The sequence below is a fragment of the Benincasa hispida genome, chromosome 6, assembly GCF_009727055.1.
Source record: "Benincasa hispida cultivar B227 chromosome 6, ASM972705v1, whole genome shotgun sequence".
NCBI classification, from domain to species: Eukaryota; Viridiplantae; Streptophyta; class Magnoliopsida; order Cucurbitales; family Cucurbitaceae; genus Benincasa; species Benincasa hispida.
Window position 1 is genome coordinate 30298477 of NC_052354.1, and position 22336 is coordinate 30320812.

General features: G+C 33.2%; 2 protein-coding genes across 5 annotated transcripts; one reads left to right on the forward strand and one right to left on the reverse strand.

The window, feature by feature from the left end:
• Positions 1–1705: 1705 nt before the first annotated feature.
• Positions 1706–7495, forward strand: LOC120079658. Its single transcript, XM_039033933.1, has 9 exons — positions 1706–1919; positions 2348–2837; positions 3732–4102; positions 4464–4713; positions 4922–5087; positions 5372–5474; positions 6201–6329; positions 6619–6834; positions 6932–7495. The coding sequence occupies exons 2-9, from the start codon at positions 2603–2605 to the stop codon at positions 7208–7210; spliced, it is 1749 nt and encodes a 582-aa protein (XP_038889861.1). The 5' UTR covers positions 1706–1919; positions 2348–2602; the 3' UTR covers positions 7211–7495.
• LOC120079657 (ankyrin repeat domain-containing protein 13A) lies at positions 6711–13167 on the reverse strand. 4 transcript variants are annotated; one of them, XR_005482308.1, is made up of 4 exons: positions 12924–13165; positions 10572–12537; positions 8232–8674; positions 6711–6847 (listed from the first exon to the last, which is right to left on the reverse strand). XR_005482308.1 is itself a non-coding variant. In XM_039033931.1 (4 exons), exons 2-3 carry the CDS (start codon positions 12165–12167, stop codon positions 9933–9935), a joined length of 1647 nt encoding a protein of 548 aa, XP_038889859.1. In that variant the 5' UTR covers positions 12168–12537; positions 12924–13167; the 3' UTR covers positions 8562–8674; positions 9928–9932. The 4 variants fall into 4 exon arrangements, 3 of the variants coding, with proteins under 3 accessions (XP_038889858.1, XP_038889859.1, XP_038889860.1); XM_039033931.1 differs by lacking the exon at positions 6711–6847 and adding an exon at positions 9928–9983 and having other exon boundaries at positions 8562–8674; positions 12924–13167; XM_039033932.1 differs by lacking the exons at positions 6711–6847; positions 8232–8674 and adding exons at positions 9378–9498; positions 9928–9983 and having other exon boundaries at positions 12924–13167.
• Between the last annotated feature and the right edge of the window lie 9169 nt (positions 13168–22336).

Here is a 22336-nt window from a genome sequence, read left to right on the forward strand (position 1 = left end):
GATTCAACATTCCATGTTTAAAATAGTTTTTACGAATTACCGTTTAGCTAAGTTCACTATGACAAATGTAAGATTAAATGGGTCCACTTTGAAAAATGAAAAAAAAAAAAAAAAGAAAGAAAAGAAAAAAGAGAAAGGTGAGAATTTTTTTCTTTTCCGTACAACATCTCTAGGATTGGATTCAACATTCGATGTTTAAAGAAGAAATTTATACGAATTACCGTTTAGCTAAGTTCACTTTGACAAATATTCAAAATTGAAAAAAAAAAAAAAAAGTTAGATTCATATAAAATTGAGAGAAGAACAGCTGTGGTGTTGCTTGATTATATAAAAAAGACAATGGAAGTGGGGACTTGGGATCCCTTTCAACTGCTCCACCATTAACCACAACCATCCTTTCATCAATCATCATGGATTATCATTGATGAAAGAAATTAAATTTTTAATGCAAAATTTTCCATAAATATTATTTCCATTTATTATTTCATATAAAAGGTATTTAAGAATAAGAAAATTGTACTATGTAATTATTAGAAAACATAGTTTAAATATATTCTCATTTAATGTAAGTTATGTTGAAAATTATTAAAAAGTGATGGGGAGTGTACAAAAAAATTTAATGCAAAGAGTGAATATACCATGTACTTACTTCAATCTTCTCAAATTTATTATTTTTCCTCATGCAATTTAAATTATATATTCTATATTTATTGTGTGCATACTAAAGGACTACTTTTTCTCTTTTCAATTTCTAATATCTCATCTTCCCATTCAAAATTTGACACATGAAAACATTATTTTATTCATCTAATTTAACTAAAAAATTTCTACAAAAGTATGATTATTCATCCTATTTTCATTTTATTTGATGGACCTATTAACATGAAACTGAAAATGTCAATTTCGATGGAAATATAAAGATCTTAATTCTAAGAAAATTTCAATGGATATATCAATAAAATTTTGATTGATGGATATTTTTGCAAAAAATATAAAAATACATTCATATTAATAAATAAATATTTTATGATTTTTAAACAAGTTAACATGTCTATTATTTATATTATATTTACATTAGTGACATTTTGTTGCTTATTCTTTCATGTTTCATAGATTTTTCTACGATACATTAGAAATATCGATTCACTCTTCATGTCAATGTCAACCATGGAAACATAGAAATATAGATGAAAATATCGACGATGAAAATGTAGTACTACGATTATACCGGTTATACTCGCCTAGTTTTTTTCTTTATAATTATAATAACAAATGAAAGGACTGGGAAAAAAAACTTGAAAATTTTCATATCATACTTCATACCACTAGAAAATTTTATCCGCATTCAGGAGAAATTATTGGATGAGACTATCACAATGTAGCCACTAGTTTTGTATCGTTAGAGATATGAAAGAAACTGCAAATTACTCTGAATTCATACCCCATTTTAATTTGAGAGCATAAAAAATCATTCATGAACCGTTAAGTGGCAGCTTCATTGTTAAAATGAGTATAACTCAACAATAATTGACATCACTTTTTTTTATTAGATGCTAGAAATCCAATCCCCAATTCCACTATTGCTGTCCTAAAAAAAAGGAAAAAAGAAGAAGAAGAAGAAAAAAAAAAAAAGTAGTGGCGGCTTCCTTGATTAATTTTTCAAATAATGAGAATATTCCATTTGAAACACTTGGAAGGAGGAAAAAAAAAAAAGAAATCAACAAAAAAAGAAGTTAAAAAAAAAAGCAATAAATAAATTAAAGCACAACTGAAATGGCGGAGCAGAATAGCTGAGAGGCTGAGGCTGAAGGGATTATCTGTCAATTTGTTTCCTCTAGAGACGCCACATTTCCACTACCTCTCTCTCTCTCTCGCTCTACGCTTTGGACTTGGTCGAGTGATTTCATCTCTTCACCTGGGTATTTGTTGCAAACCCCACTTGAAGTTTCTTTATTATTTGTTCATATTATATGTTGATTATGCTTAATCTGCATTTCTGATTCCCTTTTTTTCCTTTTGAGAATCGAGAAAAGGCCTTCGAATGAACCAAACAAACCAACCCATCTCTGTTTTTTTGCAGTCTGTGATAATCGGCTTTTGAAGATTCTTTTCTTTCTCTTGTTCTTTGTGCGGCTACTTTTGTTTTCTTATTCATTTTTTGCTTGTTCATCAGAAAAAGCTTAACCCCAAATTCCCAGTTTACTTTTTTAGTTTTTGGGGTTTACTCTGATTCTACCTAGAGATTGTTTGCTATTTTTCTGCATTGGCTATTCAGATTGTTTTGTTTATAATAATAACTTGTGTGGTGATTTTCCTTTTTGTTTGGATTTCCCCTTTTTATTTTTAGGGATATGGAGGTGAACCACTGATTTTTGAGAGCTTATAAAGTGAAAAACAGATTGTTGAGACTGATATTAATCTCTCATAGAAGAGAGAAGAAAAAAAGTAGTTGGGTTTGTGCATCATGTGATTGGGAGTTGAAAAGGGTGGTTGGGTTTTTGAAATGAAGTCTTAGAAGAAAAAGAAGAAGCTCTGGTAAGTGGTTTTTGTGGCTTTCTTTCTTGGGGAGTTGTTAATTTTTGTTAAGAGGGGAAGATAGAAGATGGAGACACAAAATCAGAAGTCTCTGGAAAGAATTGTTTCACAAAAAGCATTACAATTAGGGAGTTCATTTCCTTGTCAAATTTGTGTTGTGGGTTTTCTTTGTGGCGTTTGTATTGCCTCTCTGTTTCTTGGTGCTTTTACTTCATTTGGTAGCCCTTTGGGATTTGGTTGGAGTTCTTTCTCACCCAATTCACAACCTGCTTCATTATGGAACTCCTCGTCTGAAAATATCAGTAAGTTATTATTATCATCATCATCTCTCTCTCTCTTTTTTCTCTTTGAAATATTATCATCTTATATTGCTCACTTTAACTGACTGTTTGCTGTTTGATATGAAGAAATTTCTGAAAGTGAGTGGGTAGACACAGAATATCAGGACCTTTTAAGAACATGGTAAATACAAATTGGATTGAATTCTATAACATTTGAGAGTTAGCCAAAGATAATCACCATGAGTTTTACCAATTTGTCAAAGAAGTTGTTAATTCAGATATTTCTAGTACAAACTAGCCTATTTTTTTTTAATAAAATTAGCTGAGGTGGCATAATTATTGGTGAAGATGGCTTAAAGATGAACTTAGTACTTAATTAATATATTAAATTTCTTTTGAGTTTAATAATATTTAATGTTGTAAGGTCAAACTATTAACTTATAAGAATAGTTGAATGGAAAAAGGAAATATAAAGTTAGCCATAGAATAAAAGAAAAAAATGGTTATTCTGAAAGCTTGTTTTGTAGTTTTTGTTTGGATCATGGAAAATTTTATTAGTATAAAGCTGTATAGGAATGATTAAAAGGTATAGGATAAGATATTTAAAGTTGGAATAACTTCTACTTTACCCAAATGCATTTTGACTTCAATAGGGAAGTTGTTTCAAGACTGGTAAATTCTTCACAATTCTCTTGTTCACAATCTTCTTGAAGAAGCTGTTGATTCCATTTTTTTATTTTGTTCATTTAGTTGGCAATCCATATAATCATCATTCATTTTTAATTCAAATATTAAAAAATAATGTACTCATTTAAGCAATTTCAATGAGAAGTCATCTTTAAGGAACTGTATAATAGCTAATCTCAATTTTTTTTTTACTCCTTTCCTGACCCAAAACAATGTGAAATCTGTCAGACTGTAACTTGAGACCAAAGGAGATTGAGAAACTGAAGGATTTTCAGAGAATTAAGGTAAATATTGACGACGAGAAAACGTCCTTACTATACTCAGCTTGGAGTTCTTTGTTGACTGAACCGATCAGCGGACGAAATGCATTTTTGCGGGATCTTGGATTGGACAAAGCCATATTACCAAATCCACCCCATTTGGAAGATTGCAAGTCGAAAGCAAAAGCAAATAAGCATTTCGATGAGCGGTCTGCAAGCAATGGATTCCCTCCTTGGACAAGTTGGAAAGGGTTTCTAGACATGCACCCAACTACTACGACTGAGGAATCAAGCAACCTTTGGCACCAAGAAATGTTAGAAGGTTCCTACCCTCCCTGGGTATGTTTACAAAATTTCTTAACCTTTGCTATGTATTGACATTCATGACCTTGAATTTTGAATTATGATGTTAACTAAATAGTGATGTGCTCGAGTTTCTGCATAATTTTTACAGGTTGAATACCTCCCACTTATGTTCTTTAAAAATTAATTTTTGAAATCCATTTCGTACACATTGTCATGTTGCTTCTTATAATTCTTTATTTTGTTTAGCTCCTACTTGATCTAGTAGGTTATAAAACATGTTGGCCCCCCATGTTTGATTAATTTTAAGCATATTCCCATATTGTTACACACAAAATTAATAATTGGAGAATGTAATGAACCATGATCAAATTGATAACGAGACAATAGCTTCCAGGTTTCAGGATCAGATGAAGAAAATTACCCATTAACTAGAAAAGTACAGCGGGATCTATGGATCCACCAGCATCCGTCGAACTGTAGAGATCCAAATGTTCGGTTTCTTGTAGCTGATTGGGAGCGGTTACCTGGATTTGGTATCGGAGCTCAGATAGCGGGAATGTGTGGACTTCTTGCTATAGCGATCAACGAGAAGAGGGTTCTCGTTACAAACTATTATAATCGAGCAGACCACGATGGATGTCAAGGTACACATAATGGCAATTTGATATGGATGATAAAGTGATAAATTAACTGTATTTAATATTTGTCATCTGTTTCACTGTCTCTCTTTCTTCTGGATTCAAGCTGGGAAAGGATTGTTCAAGGAAAATCCAGCTAGGAACTGCTATATGCATGCACTTTTCTGCTAACATGTTCACTTTTTGAAGGCTTTTAATCTTGGTTTGTTTATAGGTTTGTTTCGGTCCAGTTGGTCATGCTATTTCTTACCTGAAACATCCCAAGAATGTCGGGACCGTGCCTTTGAACTTTTGGGGAACAATGAAGCATGGAAGAGTGGAATCATAACAGCAAAAGAAAATTACAGCACCAAGGAAATCTGGACTGGTCGAATTCCTAGGTGAATTGCTAAGTGAATAAAATACCTGAGGTCTATAAATTAAAGGGTGAAAAACATAGATATTAGGGTCCATCGAAACTTACAATATAACGTAAGATTGTCATTGAAATACAACACTTGTCAACAAGAATACCACCCATATAAATGTTTGAATACTAATAACAAAAATTTAAAGCTATTAGTTTCACAATTTCCATTATTTTTTTAAAAGGAAAGAATATTTGTTGATTTTCAATTCTATTGCTCTATTTGTTTAAGGATAAATTCATTGCTTATTAATGCAGGTCATGGGGAAACCCTTGGAGTTATTTGCAACCCACAACAGAAGTAAATGGAAGTTTACTTTCTAAGCATCGCAAAATGGATAGAAGGTGGTGGAGGGCACAGGTAATCTTTTATGCTCCAGATAACTGATGATCTAAACTTTCTCTCCCAGTCTCATCTATTTCACATACACGTGCACGCATGCGTGCACCAGGAAGTAAACACAATATGAAAATTGACAAGTTCAGTGGTTTTGGACTTGAATGCTCCCTAAATTGGCAGATTTCAAACTAAGTTTCTCCTTGCAATCCAGGAGATGAATCTCAAAACACTGACAAAGTATTATGATTGTGTCTAAATCTAATGATGAACATGAGCTACATACTAAAAAGTTGAGGAACATGAAGACGTGCAAAATGCACTGAAGGAAAAATTCGGGCTAAATTGGAAACTGGAAATTGTAAAACAATAGCGAAGAGAAAATATACTGGTCATAGATACCCTTTCAAGTGGATTCTATAAAGTTTGCCTGATCTCCCAGCCCTCTAATACACTCTAGAAATACAAATATGCTAGTTTTAATCTTCCTCACAAATACCTATTAGCTTTCTCAACCATATGCATCGATAATAGAATCTTGAGTGGCTAGCTTTCTCCTAGAATACGAATCTTCAAATTCTGCCTATGACCAAACCATCCTAACCTTATTCACACATTAATGAACTTCTAACGAACATTTTTCAAGTTACAAGCAGTCATACACCCACTATCTCTAACATCTTAAAGAGCTAAGTATCCAACAACAACGAGGATACATCAGAATACTGATACTGCAAATCTGATCCTCAGGCAGTGCGCTACTTAATGAGATTCCAGACAGAATACACATGTGGTTTAATGAATGCTGCTCGCCATGCCGCATTTGGGAAGGAAGCTGCAGAAATGGTTCTCAAAAGTCTCCATGGAAAATGGCCAAAGGTATGTTGAAATTAGATTTACTATTTTGGTTTATATAGGATGGAACAGAAAATTCAGTTTGCTGGGTTTTAAAATCGAATGCTCTAATGAAATTCAACGATTGAATCTACATTCTTACTCAAATATCAAATACTCTTAAATAGAAGTTAAGCTCACTATCATACTTTTACATAATAAGATGAAACGCAGTATTACACTGATAAGAACAGGTTATTCAAGTCTGTAGTTGCATTACATTACTAGACTAGACTGGTCGATGGTGATTCTAATATTGAGCATCTTATTTCAGAAAGATTCAGTGACATCAAAATATGATATAGAAGATTTTGTATGGTCGAATCACAAAGCATGGATACCTAGGCCACTCTTAAGCATGCATGTAAGAATGGGAGATAAAGCCTGTGAAATGAAGGTTGTTGAATTTGAAGAATACATGGCCCTTGCTAAGCGCATTAGAAGACGGTTTCCAAATCTTGACAGCATTTGGCTTTCGACTGAAATGCAGGCGAGTTCTACCCCTACATGAAATGTTTAACGATAAATCAACATCTATAAGCTCATCTATAAGTTTTCTCACTATGTGCAATCTGTAACTATCCCAGGAAGTGATTGATAAAACGACAAGTTACCCATCCTGGAAATTTTACTACACAAATGTGAAGCGACAAGTTGGAAACCTTACGATGGCCACCTACGAAGCACAGCTTGGTAGAATAACCAGTACAAATTATCCCCTTGTGAACTTCTTGATGGCAACTGATGCTGATTTTTTCGTTGGAGCATTGGGTTCAACATGGTGCTTTCTTATAGATGGAATGAGAAATACAGCGGGCAAAGTAATGGCTGGATACTTGAGTGTAAACAAGGACCGGTTTTGGTGAAGGAATATTTGTCTCTCTAGTCAATAAATAAATAGGTAGGATTTGTAAATAGGATTTTTTTTAGTCTCCATTCTTCTTTTGGCCTTCTTTTGGAGGGTAAAGAGATAGGGAGAGTAATGAGATCTTGTGGTGTATATATCGTACATGTACAGTGAGGTTGACAAGAAATGGAACTTTGTTCTATATCTATTCTTTAAATATATATATGGTGTTGGGTGGCTACTAAGCTGTAAAGTTGGAGAGTTGATGATGGATACAGGCGAAATCTAAAATTTTGTTTGAACAGTTTGGTTATGATTTTTTTTTTCTTTTTAGTTTGGGAATGTTCGAACTAGCTTAAGCATGCTTGAAACAATGGATTAAATTGTTTATAGGCTTGATGTTGATCTTCAAGGCTCAATTTTGAATGAGATTATTTTAGGAAGAAATATACCAGTAGAACCAACCTCTTCTAACCTCAAAATCGATCAAAGGAATCCAACTCAATATGACAAGGGAACAAAAACAGTTGGGCAACAACACTAGCCCCATCAACCTAAAAGAAAAACCTGCTGGAGAAGTTTAATTTTTAATTATTATTATTAAACCTCGTCAATATTTACTTAATCAAATTTATTAATTCATTCGGGTTAAATGAAAATAAGATATGTCATTTATGCGTATGGTTGGAAAAAATATTCAAGGGTCAAGAAGAGCTTCTCTTTAGGAGTCCTAGTTTTTACACAACAACAACAAAAACGTAAAATTTATAATTGGTGATCTGGTACAAAGATTGGGGTCTAATTTTTGACTTGCACGACCAATCTAATTGAAAATCAAATTGGAAATAAGCTACAAAAGAAGAAGAGACTGCTTCTCTCCAAATATGTAAATTCAAGATGAAAATTACTACAGATACGATGCTCTGATTAATCAACAAGGCTTTCCCACCAAACAAATAACCCGTGGATCCTCTATGCTCAAGATATTTCAATGTGAAAAATAGAAAAAAAGGTCAAATTCAAATAGGAGATAAGCTTACCTCCTCTATCTGATGCAGAAGGATCTCAAAGTGGCATGGCTGCAGAAATCACCTATAAAAAATTACTCTTCCACGTCCTCACTCATTTGTAGTCCTCCATTTCCGCCTTTAGCAGCTTGTTTTTTATGCTTCTTGTTCTTTGCTTTCTTTGCTTTCATACGGCGTTTCTTCTCATTTGCATCGACCCATGTGTAATCGGATGGTATATGAAATGGGTCAACTTCATCTTTATACCGATTGCTGTCACTGTCACTGGATTGCCCACCTCGACTTCCTCTCATCCATGAAATCCATGATGAAGATCCCTCTGATTCCTTGGACTTGGCATCCTGGAAATGAGCTGGACTTGACAGTGGGGTTGCGAATTCTTCAACCGGATGAAGCTCCTCAAATTTTGTGAAAGTAACAAGTACTCTAATAGTTGGGACAATGGGAATGGCAACCTGCAGAATGAAACATATCACTTGATTATTATTATTATTACTACTACTACTTAATACAAAACCAATTTTGTTGATATGAATTAAGAAGGGAACATGGGGAAGTATGAGACAGACAATTGAAGAGGTTTCACAAGAGACAATATCCTAAACACGTGGAGACCACAACGATTGACATCAGAAAATCATATCATAAAAATATGTCCTGCCATCATACCGGCATGTTATGGAAGGACTTTCTGACCTCATAAGTCACAACCATTCATCAGAAAATTTGTAGAATGTTATTATCCTAAATAGATGGAGATCAAAGATTGCACCATGACCTCAAAGACATGCTAGTTCAGCTTATCCTTCTACTGACCAATAAAAAGTACCATGGTTCCCTCAAGTTAGAATAAATCATAAAAAAAAATTGAGAAGAAAAGAGTCCCTTCGTGAACATCAAGCAAAATTGGAACGATACAAAGAAGAAGAGAACGCAGATTTAAAAAATAAACAGCAACATTTTTAAGGAGATTATACCAAAGATAAATACTTCACAATGAAGCTAAGGGGTGACTACTGACTAGCACTCATGAGCAGCGAGTCAGAGATCCCATAAATCCTCCAAACAGTCAAAAATTAAACAAGGGGACAAGTTACGTAACTCAATGATACTGGGAGCTAACCAAGAGCACAAGACGTGACGCATTCAGCCACTACCACCAAACTTCCTCTTAATACCATTCCTTAATTTCCCAAACACCCCACCAAGCCACTGAACTGTTGTCTTTAACCATAGGCATATTTAAACTAAAAGGAAAAGCATATTCCACGAGAACTACCTGTGAAATATGGTATTAGAAGTCATCTACCGCTATATATATATATATATATATTTAAAAAAAAAGGTCGGCCCATTTAATAACAATCTGGTTTTTCATTTTTTATTTTTGAAAATCATGTTTGTTTTCTTACAACATTTTTACCAAATTTTTAATCTTTCCTAACCAAACACTTAAATTCTTAACCAAATTTCAAAAACAAAAATAAGTTTTTAAAAACTAGTTTTTTTAATCTTTAAAACTTGACATGGTTTTTTAAAACTTCTAAAAAGTAGATAATAAAACAAAGAAATCAATAGGTGGAAGTATTGTTTATAAACTTAATTTTCAAAAACCAAATAATTATCCAATGATGTTATTCATTTTTCTATTTTGAACTTTGAAGTTGGAGATTATTAAAAGATTTAATAAGGAAAAGTTCAAACTCACTCTGTTCAGTGTTTACATCTATTAGCAAGACCCTTATTTCTGCTCCCATGTTTTTTCTAGAAAAAAAAAGAAAAAAGAAATTATTTTACATCTATTCAGAATTTTATGGAAACCAACACTACAAGTTACTTTCAAAGAGAGATTCCTGTATATTCTTCTCGTCATATTTCTCAGCAGTATCGAATGTTGACCATAGCACTCAATAGAAAACAGTGAAAAATTAAATGAAAGAGCTACTAGCATTCTTCTCAATTCTCTCAATATGTTAAGGTGTCCTGGTTACCAAACATTTTTTCCATGTATGTAGTGGTTGTAGCTACACACGAGAGGTGACCCTTTTCCTTTTATTCATACGACAAGGTTAGTTCTGAACTTAATGGGGTCTTTCCATTTAGTTAATTGACCAAGCTAACTTTTAATCTCTCAACAAGATATGCCAATTACAGGGTTTCAAACAAATATCTTAAACCAAACAGGCGCTGGCATTTTTCCTACCCAATGAACCTCTGGGTAAATAATGAAGGAGCATATATTCTCATTTAGTGGTTCATCACAGAATAACAGAAAATTTAAGCAATCAAGGCAAGTAAAAACCTTGTGATGAGGAATTGAAACCGTAACACAGAAATCTTAGGTTACGTTACCTTCACTGGGAATGTGCCATGAGGCAGTTTGGTTGTTAAAAGCTCCCTTAGTCTCCTGATAGCTTTTACCTTGTTGGCTAGGATGTCAAGTACAGGCAGAAGCTCATCTGTTTTTAAAGGAAAATCTGGTGTCAACCATAAGACAGGTCTCAAACCCTTTTTATACTCACTTTCATGCTTAGAGTCATTGGTCATCCCTTTCTTCTTCTTCTTCTTATTGCTTTTATCTTTTCCCTTCTTTGCATCCCCCATATCTTCTGAGGATACTTCAGAAGCCAATTTTTGATGATCAACTACTTTTTGATTGGCACCTTCTGCAGCTGATTTTGAAACTTTCTTCAAAATCTTTGGATCATCAGGATCATCATTACTTCCCTTGCCACTCTTCTTGTTCCAACCAAACCAACTCTTCTTCTCCTTGGTAGCACCATTTGGGTCAGTGTTTTCATATGAGCCTACTGAACCATTTTCTTGGCTTTCAAAGGCTACGTGTTCTTCATCCTCACCCAGACCCTCAGAGTTTCCCATTCGTAGGGCAGAATCCAATTGCATTTTCTCTTCTGCGGTCAATACATCATCAAACTCATCATTTTCACCACCATTGGCCAACCTTTCTTCATCATCTCCAGCAAATAGCTCCTCGTCAGTCATAGCTCCAGGAACCCTCCTCGACTTCACACTCACCATCACATGAAGCATATCGTATATTTTTGCCTTCCAATTTCCAACCATCTCAGTCCTTTCCTGGCGTCTCCAATTTAGATGGGGAACAAGCTCCGCCTGAGTAACATCAATGCCTGGCCTGTACATATTTGTCTGCGACATAAGGGCCACTTCATGGGCAACTTCCGCTTCCGTTGGTTGAACACCAGCTCCTTCCAAAGCATTTGTAATTTCCTTCTCCTTATGAGCAAGAACAATCAAAGAACCTGGAGATAGCTTCACATTACCATCCTCTGAACTGTAACCCTCACCTAGAAAGAGAAATGTTTGATCAGAACGCTGAATTCGAAAACCATCAAAGCCAGCAAGCGTCATATCAGCTCGGAGATTAGAACCACGCTTCCAAATGCGATAAGTATCTGATGGGGCAATTCGTCCAATAAAAGGAATAACAGAACTCTCAAAATGAAAAGTTATCTCCATGTAAAAATCACGAATGCGGGCAGCAGAAGCAATAATACGAGGAAGCCTGCGACACCATTTTGCCCAAGCCAGAGGTTGGTAATGTCTAGCAATTATCATCGCTATTGCTTCCTCTCTTGTACAGACTGCTTCCTGAAGAGCATTCCAGCCATGCTCATTCTGAAGGCTCCAATCAGCACCAGCTCCCATCAAAATTTCAGCTGAAATCTGGTCTCGAAGTCGTACTGCAAGGTGAAGGGGGGTCTCCCGACCAGGAACATCGCGGCAATCAATAGCAGCAGAGACAGCATCTGCTTGGAGCTCCGCAGCAACAGATTCCTCTTCAGTATTAACCTCACCTGCCTTAGCTAGCCGAGGCAGGGATGCAACAATGCGCTTAAGAGAAGCATAATCTCGACGAACAACTGCTAGATGAGCTGGACTATGGGAGTATTTCGAAAAATCTTCCATTGATGTTTGGCTCTTGTATATCTCTAACTTTGATTCCTATATCACCACCGCTCTCATTTTGGGGGAAACTCAAAATTCAGATCTCGAGCTGAACAATTCAGTTCCCAGCTCGAGATGCACAAGCAATTTCTAGGGCTTAACTCAAAAACCAGCAGACATTAGGCATTTTCCAGCAACAGGTTCTTTGAGAATCGCCCGTCAGTAGCTATAGAACAGAAAAAACCTCAAATCAGATTACTCACATAACTTCGTCGTCTTCAAATCTCGACCATTTTTAGCAGCGAACTGAACTGACAGAGACCACACAAACAGCCTGATCTCAAATTCTGCTGCCTACTTCCACACAGTGAAGCAATCACAAGCCCCAAATCTGCAAAAGAAACAATAAACAAAAAGAAAACCCACTTGTTAGAGTAAACACAGAGCCTGAAAGCCCCAAACAACGAAATCCCAAGCAAGAAACTTCCATTCACCCGATAAACAAGGCAATACCCACTTCAATTCCATCGACAAACAATTCATTTTAAAAAAACAAGAACAAAAAACCCTCCACCAACTAAAAACTCAACAGAACATCAACCAAATTGGCACCAACAGTAAGTTCCATTCAAAATCTCCCAACAAAAAAGCAAGAAAACAACAGAAAAGAGAGGAAAAAAGTTCCCCAATCTAGTACATCGAGTACCCAGCAAATGAATCAAAGAAAAACCCCAATTTATCGGAGGAAAGAAGAGGAGAAAAGTGAAGAAAACAAACCGCAAGAAAATAGGGAAATTGGAGGTGGGTGGATATGAGTTTGGTCAGTGTGATTGTGTGTCTATCTCTCTCCTCTCCATTGGGTTGAGCTCTGAGAGCTCATGGGTAAACGAAACGAACCAGAGAGAGAGAGAATGAATCGAACGATTTGGATCTGAGAGAGAGAATCCAAGGGTTCGGATCTTCTTCGCCATTTATGTTAACAATTACTGCTACGTTTTGGAGCGCAAAGCGATTCGTCCCCCAACTCAGATCTCTCTCTCTTCTGCTTTTAGTGAGGGAGTTATACATTCACCTTCATCTTCACTATATATTACCAATATGCCACTATCTCTTTCTAATTTTTTTTTATTTTTTTTATTTTATTTATTTATTTTTTTTTTTTTATCTAAGTAGAAGTTCGAGACTTTTGTGATGGTAATTAGTGTTTTATTCTCTTAACTATATTTGAGTTAGCCATATAGTTTTTCTTTGTTCTATTAATTTATATTACACTCATTTAGTTCAACAATGTCGAAGTGAGGATTCGAAGTTTTGACCTTTTGATTAATGATAAAGGTCTTACAAAAAGAGTTTATATTCAAGTTGGTCATTTTATACTTGGAAAAGTATCTTGTGGGGCAGAGAGTTGTTTTTTCATGACATTAAATGGAGAGTGGGGAATGAGAGGAGCATTTCTATTGTTAAAGACTTTTGGAATTCCAAATGACAGAAATTCAAAACCATGTTGGGGGTCAAGATTGGGCGAAAGATATAAGAATGACTAGTATGATTAAAACTGGTGATCTTTGCACTAAGTTTCTTACCAAAGAGATGTTTCTTCCTCCAGATGTGGAAGATATTCTCAAGATGACTCTAGGGTGACTTTTTTAATCAAGGATGAGGTGTTCTTGTTCTCTGATAAAAGGAGGCAATTCTCTATCAAGAGTGTCTATCATGGGGTTTCTCTGAGAAATTTTACCATCCCTTCGATCTCAAACGCGACAGATGAAGTGTTGGAAGGATCTCTAATGGTGAGAGTTTAACCAAAAGTTATAATTACTTGCTGGAGAACCTTCCATCACCTAATTCTCACCTCTCAGAATCTTTATGCTAAAGGATTTAATACTAACTCTTTGTGCTATATGTACATATCTTAGTTCGAGACTACGAGTCATGTGCTTTGGAAGTAAGTTTTTAAGGATAGTTTGGAGTATGTTCCTACCTTATGTTGCTTTGTTTAACTTCGATAGGAGTTGGTGGTCTTCGATGGATTATTGGGAGTGTATGAGGTCGTTGTCTTCATTTGTGAAGAGGGATAATGCTTTGTATATCCTTTGGAGCTTGTGGAGTTTGAGAAAGGAGGTCTGGTGCAAAAATTAGACCCCTAATCTAGATTTTTTTTCGAGGAGGATTGAATCTCATATTCAAGAGATTGGGAAGGTGGGACATTTTTTAAGGGTGACTGGTGCTCTATTGGTTTCCTCAACCCTTTCCCCTCTACCCCCTTAACTTTTTTTGGTCCCTGACTATAGTTGGCAGCTAGAAGTTGAATGCAAATGTGACATGGTTGATTGCAAATGGTAGGGGCTCGAGTGGATTGCTCAAGATCGTGCCATTATGGGAGGATGCATTTTAAACTGTATGGTGAGGATATAGGTCTGCTTGAAGATGAAGTTGTGTTAAAGGGTGTCAAAGTAATTGAGTTGGAGTGGGTTGATAGAAATCTCCCACTCGAAGTTGACTCAAGGAGGAGGTTTCTTTTGCTGAGACTAGAGTTTTCATTAAGGATATTCTTTTTGTAAAATACTACATTAATATTAGGTTTCTTTGTCATGTTCCTCAAGAGAAAGAAAAAGTCATTTATGCTTTTGTAGTTTTGGTATCCTCTTAGGATTGCTCTTTGATTTGGAAAGAGACTTTTTCAGATTGTATTCTCCCTCTCCTTCGGAATGAATGTGTGTAGTTGTGCGGGCTGCTTTTGTGCTTTTGCTTTAAAAATGATCATTTAATAATTTATATGTTGCAAAAAAAAATCTATAATTTTACTGAAGTAATAATTGAATGACTAAATTTTAGAATGCATGATTTTAAACCTTAAAAGAAAAGGGTAAAAATATGTTATTTTGATTTAGTGCTTTGGATCTCATCCAATTTTGGCCATTAAATATAAAATTTAAAATTAACGGTTAATTTTGATTAAAAAGTTATCAAATTATAATAATAATACTTTTCATACAAGAACAGATAAAATGTGCATATAGTTTCAAAATTTATAAGAAAAGGGTAACGGGATTACTTTTTTAAAAAACCTAATCATAAACTAACAAAAAAAGGTTCTTTAAGATTCCGTATGCTACTAAATGAAGTTCAAAGTATAAGGATCAAAATATTATTTTAATTAAAAAATAATTAAATTTTTTAATTTAAAATTAGTGACAATTTATTAGTTTTTGAACTTTAGTTGACTTTTTTTTTTTTGAATAGGTAATATTATTATACAACAATAGGAGGATCCCACAACCCGAGATCAAAGTACCACAACAAACAAAACAACAACAAAGACCGAGCTCTTAATCGAACCAGAGATCAAAGCCATAGCAAAAGAAAACAAAATAACTATCCAGAGAACTAGTCACGAGTCACAAAAGTCTGAACACAAAAGGAAGAAATAACATTAAAAAAAAAAAAATAGAGAAGACCAAGAAGATCAACCCAGACGCACGGACACACACGCACATGCACGCACACGTACACGCGCGCGCACACACACAACGCACACACACGCATATGCATACACGCACACATGTGCATGCAAGCACACACATGCACACGCGTGCGCACACGCACGCACACGCAATGCGAGTTATTTTTTTTTAAAAAAAAACATATGTTATTTTTAACCCAATACCGTTACACACCCTCCCTCATCCGATGGCTCTGAAGGAGCAATAAATGAAGCTAGTGGAAGTAAAGGGAGCCACGTGAAGAAAGGGATGAAAACAAAAATGAAGTCGGAGGTGTTACTACTATTGGTGGAGGAGCTGATTTCAGAGAGGAAAATGGTGGCAACTTGATTGGAGAAGAGGTCAGTGCAGTGCTTAGAGCTTGGCCAATAGAGACACCAATAGTCTCTAGATGTTTGTTTTAATTACAATGTAATTACGAATATTATTTAATAAGTCAATCATAATCTCATTTGTATGGTGAGTAGTAGTTTAGACTTTTATAAATTTGTTTATTTTTTTATTTTTAATTAATTTTGTCATTTTTACAAATGAAATGTTGATTTGCTATTTTTTTTTTTTTAAAAAAAGTTAAAATATGCTATTCCTTTCGTTAAGATTGACCTATTTGGATCATATTAGGATGTACATGCCAAAAGACCCATATGATTGAGTCAACCTCAATGTGTATGGACATATATAATTTTTTATACACTATATTTTATTGTCTAAATAAACTTTTAATTAATGTCTTTTTTAAAGGGTATTTTCATTATTTAGGTATAAAAGTTTTTATTCAATAAAAAAATTGAAGAATGTTAAAAATTAATAACAAGCTCAAATTGAAGAATGTTAAAAATTAATAACAAGTTCTCTTTAAAAAGAAATATTAAATGAAACTTCATAGCACTAATAATTCTATCACAATAAAAATACATAAAATTGTAAAATAAAACTAAATAAGAAATATAAAGTCAATACATTTTGATAAACCTTAATTAAGAAAATCTAAAAAATTATAAATTTTCAATTAAAAATTTAGTATCCAATAATCCGACCTAAGCACGATCCAAGCTCGACTCTAAAATTTGATCAACGGGCCAAATTCAAAGGTTGGACCATATATTTGATTGTTAATTTAGGACTAAATTGCAAATAATTTAAGACTAGTTTTATAATTTAACTTAATTTAAAATACTATTATGATCCTCGTACTTCGCAGTTTATTCAATTTTAATCTTAATATAAATCTCAAATTTGATGCAAAAACTTCCATTCGAAGCTACATTTATCAAAATGATAGTTTAATATTAAGTCATAATACTACAAGAGCGTCCATCAAACCACATTTATCAAGCATCTAATTCAAGAAAGAGATTGAATATGATTTTTGTTAATTGTGATATAGAAACGTATTGATCATGAAAACATCATATACCTAAAAGTTTACTAAAATATAAACTTTTCAAAGTATAAGAACCCAAAATGATATAAATATGAAATTTTAATGATTAAAATCACATTTACACTTATTATTTATATTTAAAAACATTTCAAATGTAAATTTGGAAAATAACATGCAATTTTTTTTCCTTAAGATTATTAGGGCAAGATAGAGTGTTAATTCTTGGTTTAATCTTAGTTTCATAATCTCTAAATATTTTTTTTAGTACAATTAGGAGTAGGAGGACTCGAACTACAAATCTTGTATGTACTAACGCATTCACATGCCAGTTGAACTAGACTCACTTTAACGTAATTGAGAATATGATGATCGTTAGTTGATCCAACACAAATAAAATAATGCAACATTTAACTTGATAATTAATCAAAGCTCTAATCATGCATCTTTTCTATTCTTATGTGAAAAGAGATTTTTGCATTTTTTTAGAAATAGAAATATTAGACATTTTCAAGTAGTTGAGCTAAACAATTTGAATAATGTAGAATAAAAAAGAGAGCTAAACAAGCCTAGTTTGGTACTTAATTGTGTGAAAGGAATTAAATAGTGGAAGAGTAGATACTCATTAATTAATATGAACTTCATATCAATTTGAGCATATAGATATATGACATTAATAAATTTTATATAGGTCAAAGTATAAATTCCTATACTACATTTTTTTGGGTTATGTTTGTTATAAAAATATATGGAGCCCACAAGTTGGTTATTATTATTATTATTATTATTATTATTATTATTTATTTTAAGTGAGATGAGGAATTTGAATCTTTAACCTCTTAATCTACTGTACATATTTTATATTTAATGCAAGTTGAGCTATGTTCGTAACGATCATAATTTCTTTTGAAAATATATCGACTGCAAATTGGTTGATATAACTTCTTGTCCTATTAATTCATAAAATATTTGAGTTATGTGACCAAATTATTTGGGTAAATTTAATTTTGAGTTGTTTAGCCAAAATGGGTAATACAAACACAAATGGAAGTAACAAAATATATAAAGGGGTTAGGTGTGTGGTGTGTCCCTATAGTTGATTTTAATTTTTTTTTTAATTTTTAAAAATTATGATTGAATGAGTTATATTAAAAGATGTAATTGTGTTCGTTAAAATCGCTGTTCACAAACCTATACTTTGAAAAGAAGTATAACTTTCCAACGTAATTATCTATTACTAACAACTTCTTTTTTGTTTTGAAAACAACTTCTAAACAAAATGACATGAATAAATGATATGATCTTGATAGGATAGATTTTTTTATTAGGAGTCCAAACAAAATTTTGGATTTATGAAAGCATTTTATTACTTACTAGCACCTTTCTCCTCACCTTTAGATGTTTAGATATTAACTTTAAATCTTTTCTTTATTTGAATCTCGCTTTAACTTTAAGTTTAATGTCATTTGATCGGGCTATTAAATATATATCTGGATATAATCAATTCATCAAAACCTAAAAAATTCATATTATAATTAATAAACGTTTGAAAATGTTCAAGCTATTTATGACCATTTTTAAAAAATATTATGGTTTTTTCTAAATTTAGAAAGGACTTTGATACATGTGGATGATTGTTAAGATTTTGATTTTTTTTTTCTTTGCCATAAAGATGAATAGGATAGGAATAACATTGATTCAAACCTTGTGTAGCTACAAAATTAATGAGCCTTTATTTGATTTCTTTATAGAGGAAAAAGCAAAGTTGAGTTGAATATTTTTTTCAATAATATATGCATTTTTCTATGATATATCCTTATATGGAAGGGATTGGAGAATAATTGGATAAAGTGCATGAATTGAGTTGACAAGAAGAAAATCTTTAAAAAAACAAAGAAAGCAGCATGGTGAAACACAAAAAATGGTGTAGCTAACTTGAGTATTATTCGACGAGTAAAATATATATGTTAACGATCAAAATATCATATATTTAAATTCTTCAACCTCACTAATTATCGAATTGAAATAAAAAAGTTCTGTATGATTGTGAATAAAAGTAAAATATTTTCTCATATTTCCATGGTCATTTTCTATATAAAAACGATCACTACATCATAAATATAATATTTCTTTCCTTATCCATAAGCATTTGTTTGTTGAAATTCTCTTCTTGTGATCTTGATTGAACTCCATGATATTCCCTCAAAATTTCTCTAAGTATATTATGTTTGTACCAAAACCCTTCACTTTGTACAAAACTATGAATTGATTATTCAATATGTAGAGTCTTTACCAATCAATCTTGAAACACATGCTCTCTTGGGAGTATTTTTATCTTTTCACACTCTTTTGAAATTCGATGGCTCAAAATGATTCTTAATTACTTCAAATTAACCTCAACAGCCTGTAAAGCTCAAGAATGTGTGAAGTGCTCATGATCCTATAACGATGAATATATAAGCACACTAATTATCATAAACAAATGAGATTAGAGACATTAAGATAGCACATTTCGGATGCTATCAATTAGACTTGATTCTAGATGTAATATTTACTCTTTCTAGCCGCTCTGTACTTTATGGTTTGTGGCCAAACTTGGGTGCAACTATGATAGTTTTTTTTTTTTTTTTTTTTGTTGCAAATGACATAAAAATATAAGAATACCTCAAAATTTGACTATTTTTGCATTTATTTTTCTTCATTGAACTAACCATGACTAAAAACACGTGTTTGACTTGTTTATATATAAAATTACTCATAAAGTTTGACATTAAACTTGTGCTTTCCACGCAGTAACTTAAGCTAAATAACTCACTTAAAGGAGAGTTATTACAAAGTAATCAATAGGTTTCGTTTGAAGGAAACTAAGCCAGTGACCACTCCAATTGCTCAACATCTCAAACTAGCATATGCTAATTCATCTAAAGAAAAAGATGTTAAGCACCTAAATCCGTGGTCTTCTATTCTTTCTAGTCAAGCAATTGGAAGTTTAATGTACCTTATAAAAGCTACTAGACCTAATCTATCATATGCAACTAACCTAGTAAGCAGATACATCACTAGTTTAGGAGTACTGGAAAGCAACTAAATGGATACTAAGAATTGGATTTTTATCCTAATCATAAGTTAGAAGACTTACCTTATTCACTCGACATAATCCTCAAAAGATAACCAAAATGCAAGCCGATGTTTGGAATACAAAGAAATAATACAATATGAAAGAGTGTAAAGATCAAGGGATAAGTCTGAATTCAAAACTGATTTGACCTAAAAGAGAAAAGAAAATTTTTATAACATGCCGATGTGTAGCAATGTTAATAACAACATTGCAATGTTGTTAGCATTTGCCCTTGGTGCTCCGCAACATCGAGGGACGCTGTCATGTTCTTCCCAATCAAGAGTATCGCAATGCCTAACTACTCCCTTGTAGCGTTGGACAGTGTTGCCACGTTGGTGCTAGGGGTATTTTAGTAATTTTGCCTCCTCTTTGATTTAGGTCTCACTCAATTTTGGCACAATTTTCACATAAACTCTCAATCTATCTCTTAAATTCTCGATACCTAAAAAACCATCACATAATCATATATAATACTAGAACAAGTAAGACTTAAGTTGTACGAGATAACACTTTTGATCATATATATTTATAAAAAAATCCATGGTTCCACAATCATGCAAAACATAGTGATATAAAGTACCATTTTGTGCTTAAACAAATTAAGAATGGAGATGTGGAGATTCTAAAGGTACATACCTTTGATAAAACAATTGATATGTTAACGAAGCGTGTGACCAAACTCTCTAACATTTATAACTATAATTACCTAAGTAAAAAAGAAGATTTAGATTTAGAAGAGAGTTAAGAGTGAGAGAAAGTGTACTTATCTTTGAAAACTTTCTTCAAGAATCAATTCTATCATGTGGATGTAGGTTTTGAATACCGAACCACGTAAACTTGTGTCTTCATCGTCTTCCTCTTTCATCCTTGTGATCTTCTTCTTCGTGTAAAAAATTGCCATTAAAGAGATTTCATCTAACAACGAGGGAGCTTGAGGTTTGTAACAAATTTGAGTGTTGCCTCTTGCATGTAAACTTCTACCGACCACATGGTTGCTAATTGTTTCAAATTAACTTCAACGCTTTCCCTTGGTGTTGATCCTAGCGCCTAAAAAATGTGGCGTGGCATGTAGTCTAAGTTTCCGGCAAATTAGAGCACACACTATAAAGATTTTTAATGATGCATTGAAAACAAATAAAACTTAAATAGAAACATTCGAGTAACTTGCTTTCAACAACAACCTTCTACATATCTCCATAATGCTATTATATTGTCTACTTTCGATATTATTGATACCAAAACCTGAAGAGGGAAAACACACTTGATAATCATGTGACACTAATAGTGAATTTGTTTGGAGGGAAATGTAAAAGAGAAAACCTGTACACCAATATGAGGCTTGCTACACACCAGTATGTTGCTTACTACACACACTCTGATGCTTAAGTTAGAGAGTGAGAAACTAGAGATTTCCATAGTAGTATTCATGTTACCTCATATGAAGCCATAAGATGATTAGCCGGTTGGATAGGACTCTAGAGTCTCTTGACCTCTTTCGATTAGTTTCAGAATCTCTTTAGGAGAATCATACAACTTACTGAGCCAAGAGGCGTGCCCTATTTCATATTTGGTTGGGGTCAGATGGTTGAGGCCGAACATCTTCCCTAAGCCCATTTTGGTCTTATGATGATGCTTTGGATTGGAGCATGCATGGGACATAATATTAGGACAAGATATAATTTTAGTTGTTCAAGTTTAATCTTGGTTACCATCTATCTAATGAACCATAGTAATTGAGAATGTGTTGGATCGTTAATTGATCTAAAAAAAATAATATGACGTGACATTTAACTTGATGAATGTTCTAATCACTCGTCTTTCTTATTCTCATACTATAACATTTTTTTAATATTTTTAGAAATAAAAATATTAGAGTACTTTTTCAACTAGTTGAGCTAAACAAATTGAATAATGTAGAATAAAAAAGAAAGCTAAACAAGCTTCCTTTGGTACTTAATTGTAAGGAAGGAATTAAATAGTGGAAGAGTAGATATTCATTAATTAATATGAACCTCATATCAATTTGACAATAGATAACCAACTTGTTAAGATATTAATATTTTTATATTGGTAAAAAATTTACATTCTTATACTACATTTTTTTTAGGTTATGTATGTCATAAACTACATGGAGCTTACAAGTTGATTATTATTATTAGTGAGTCCAACAATATATAGGGCGAGAATT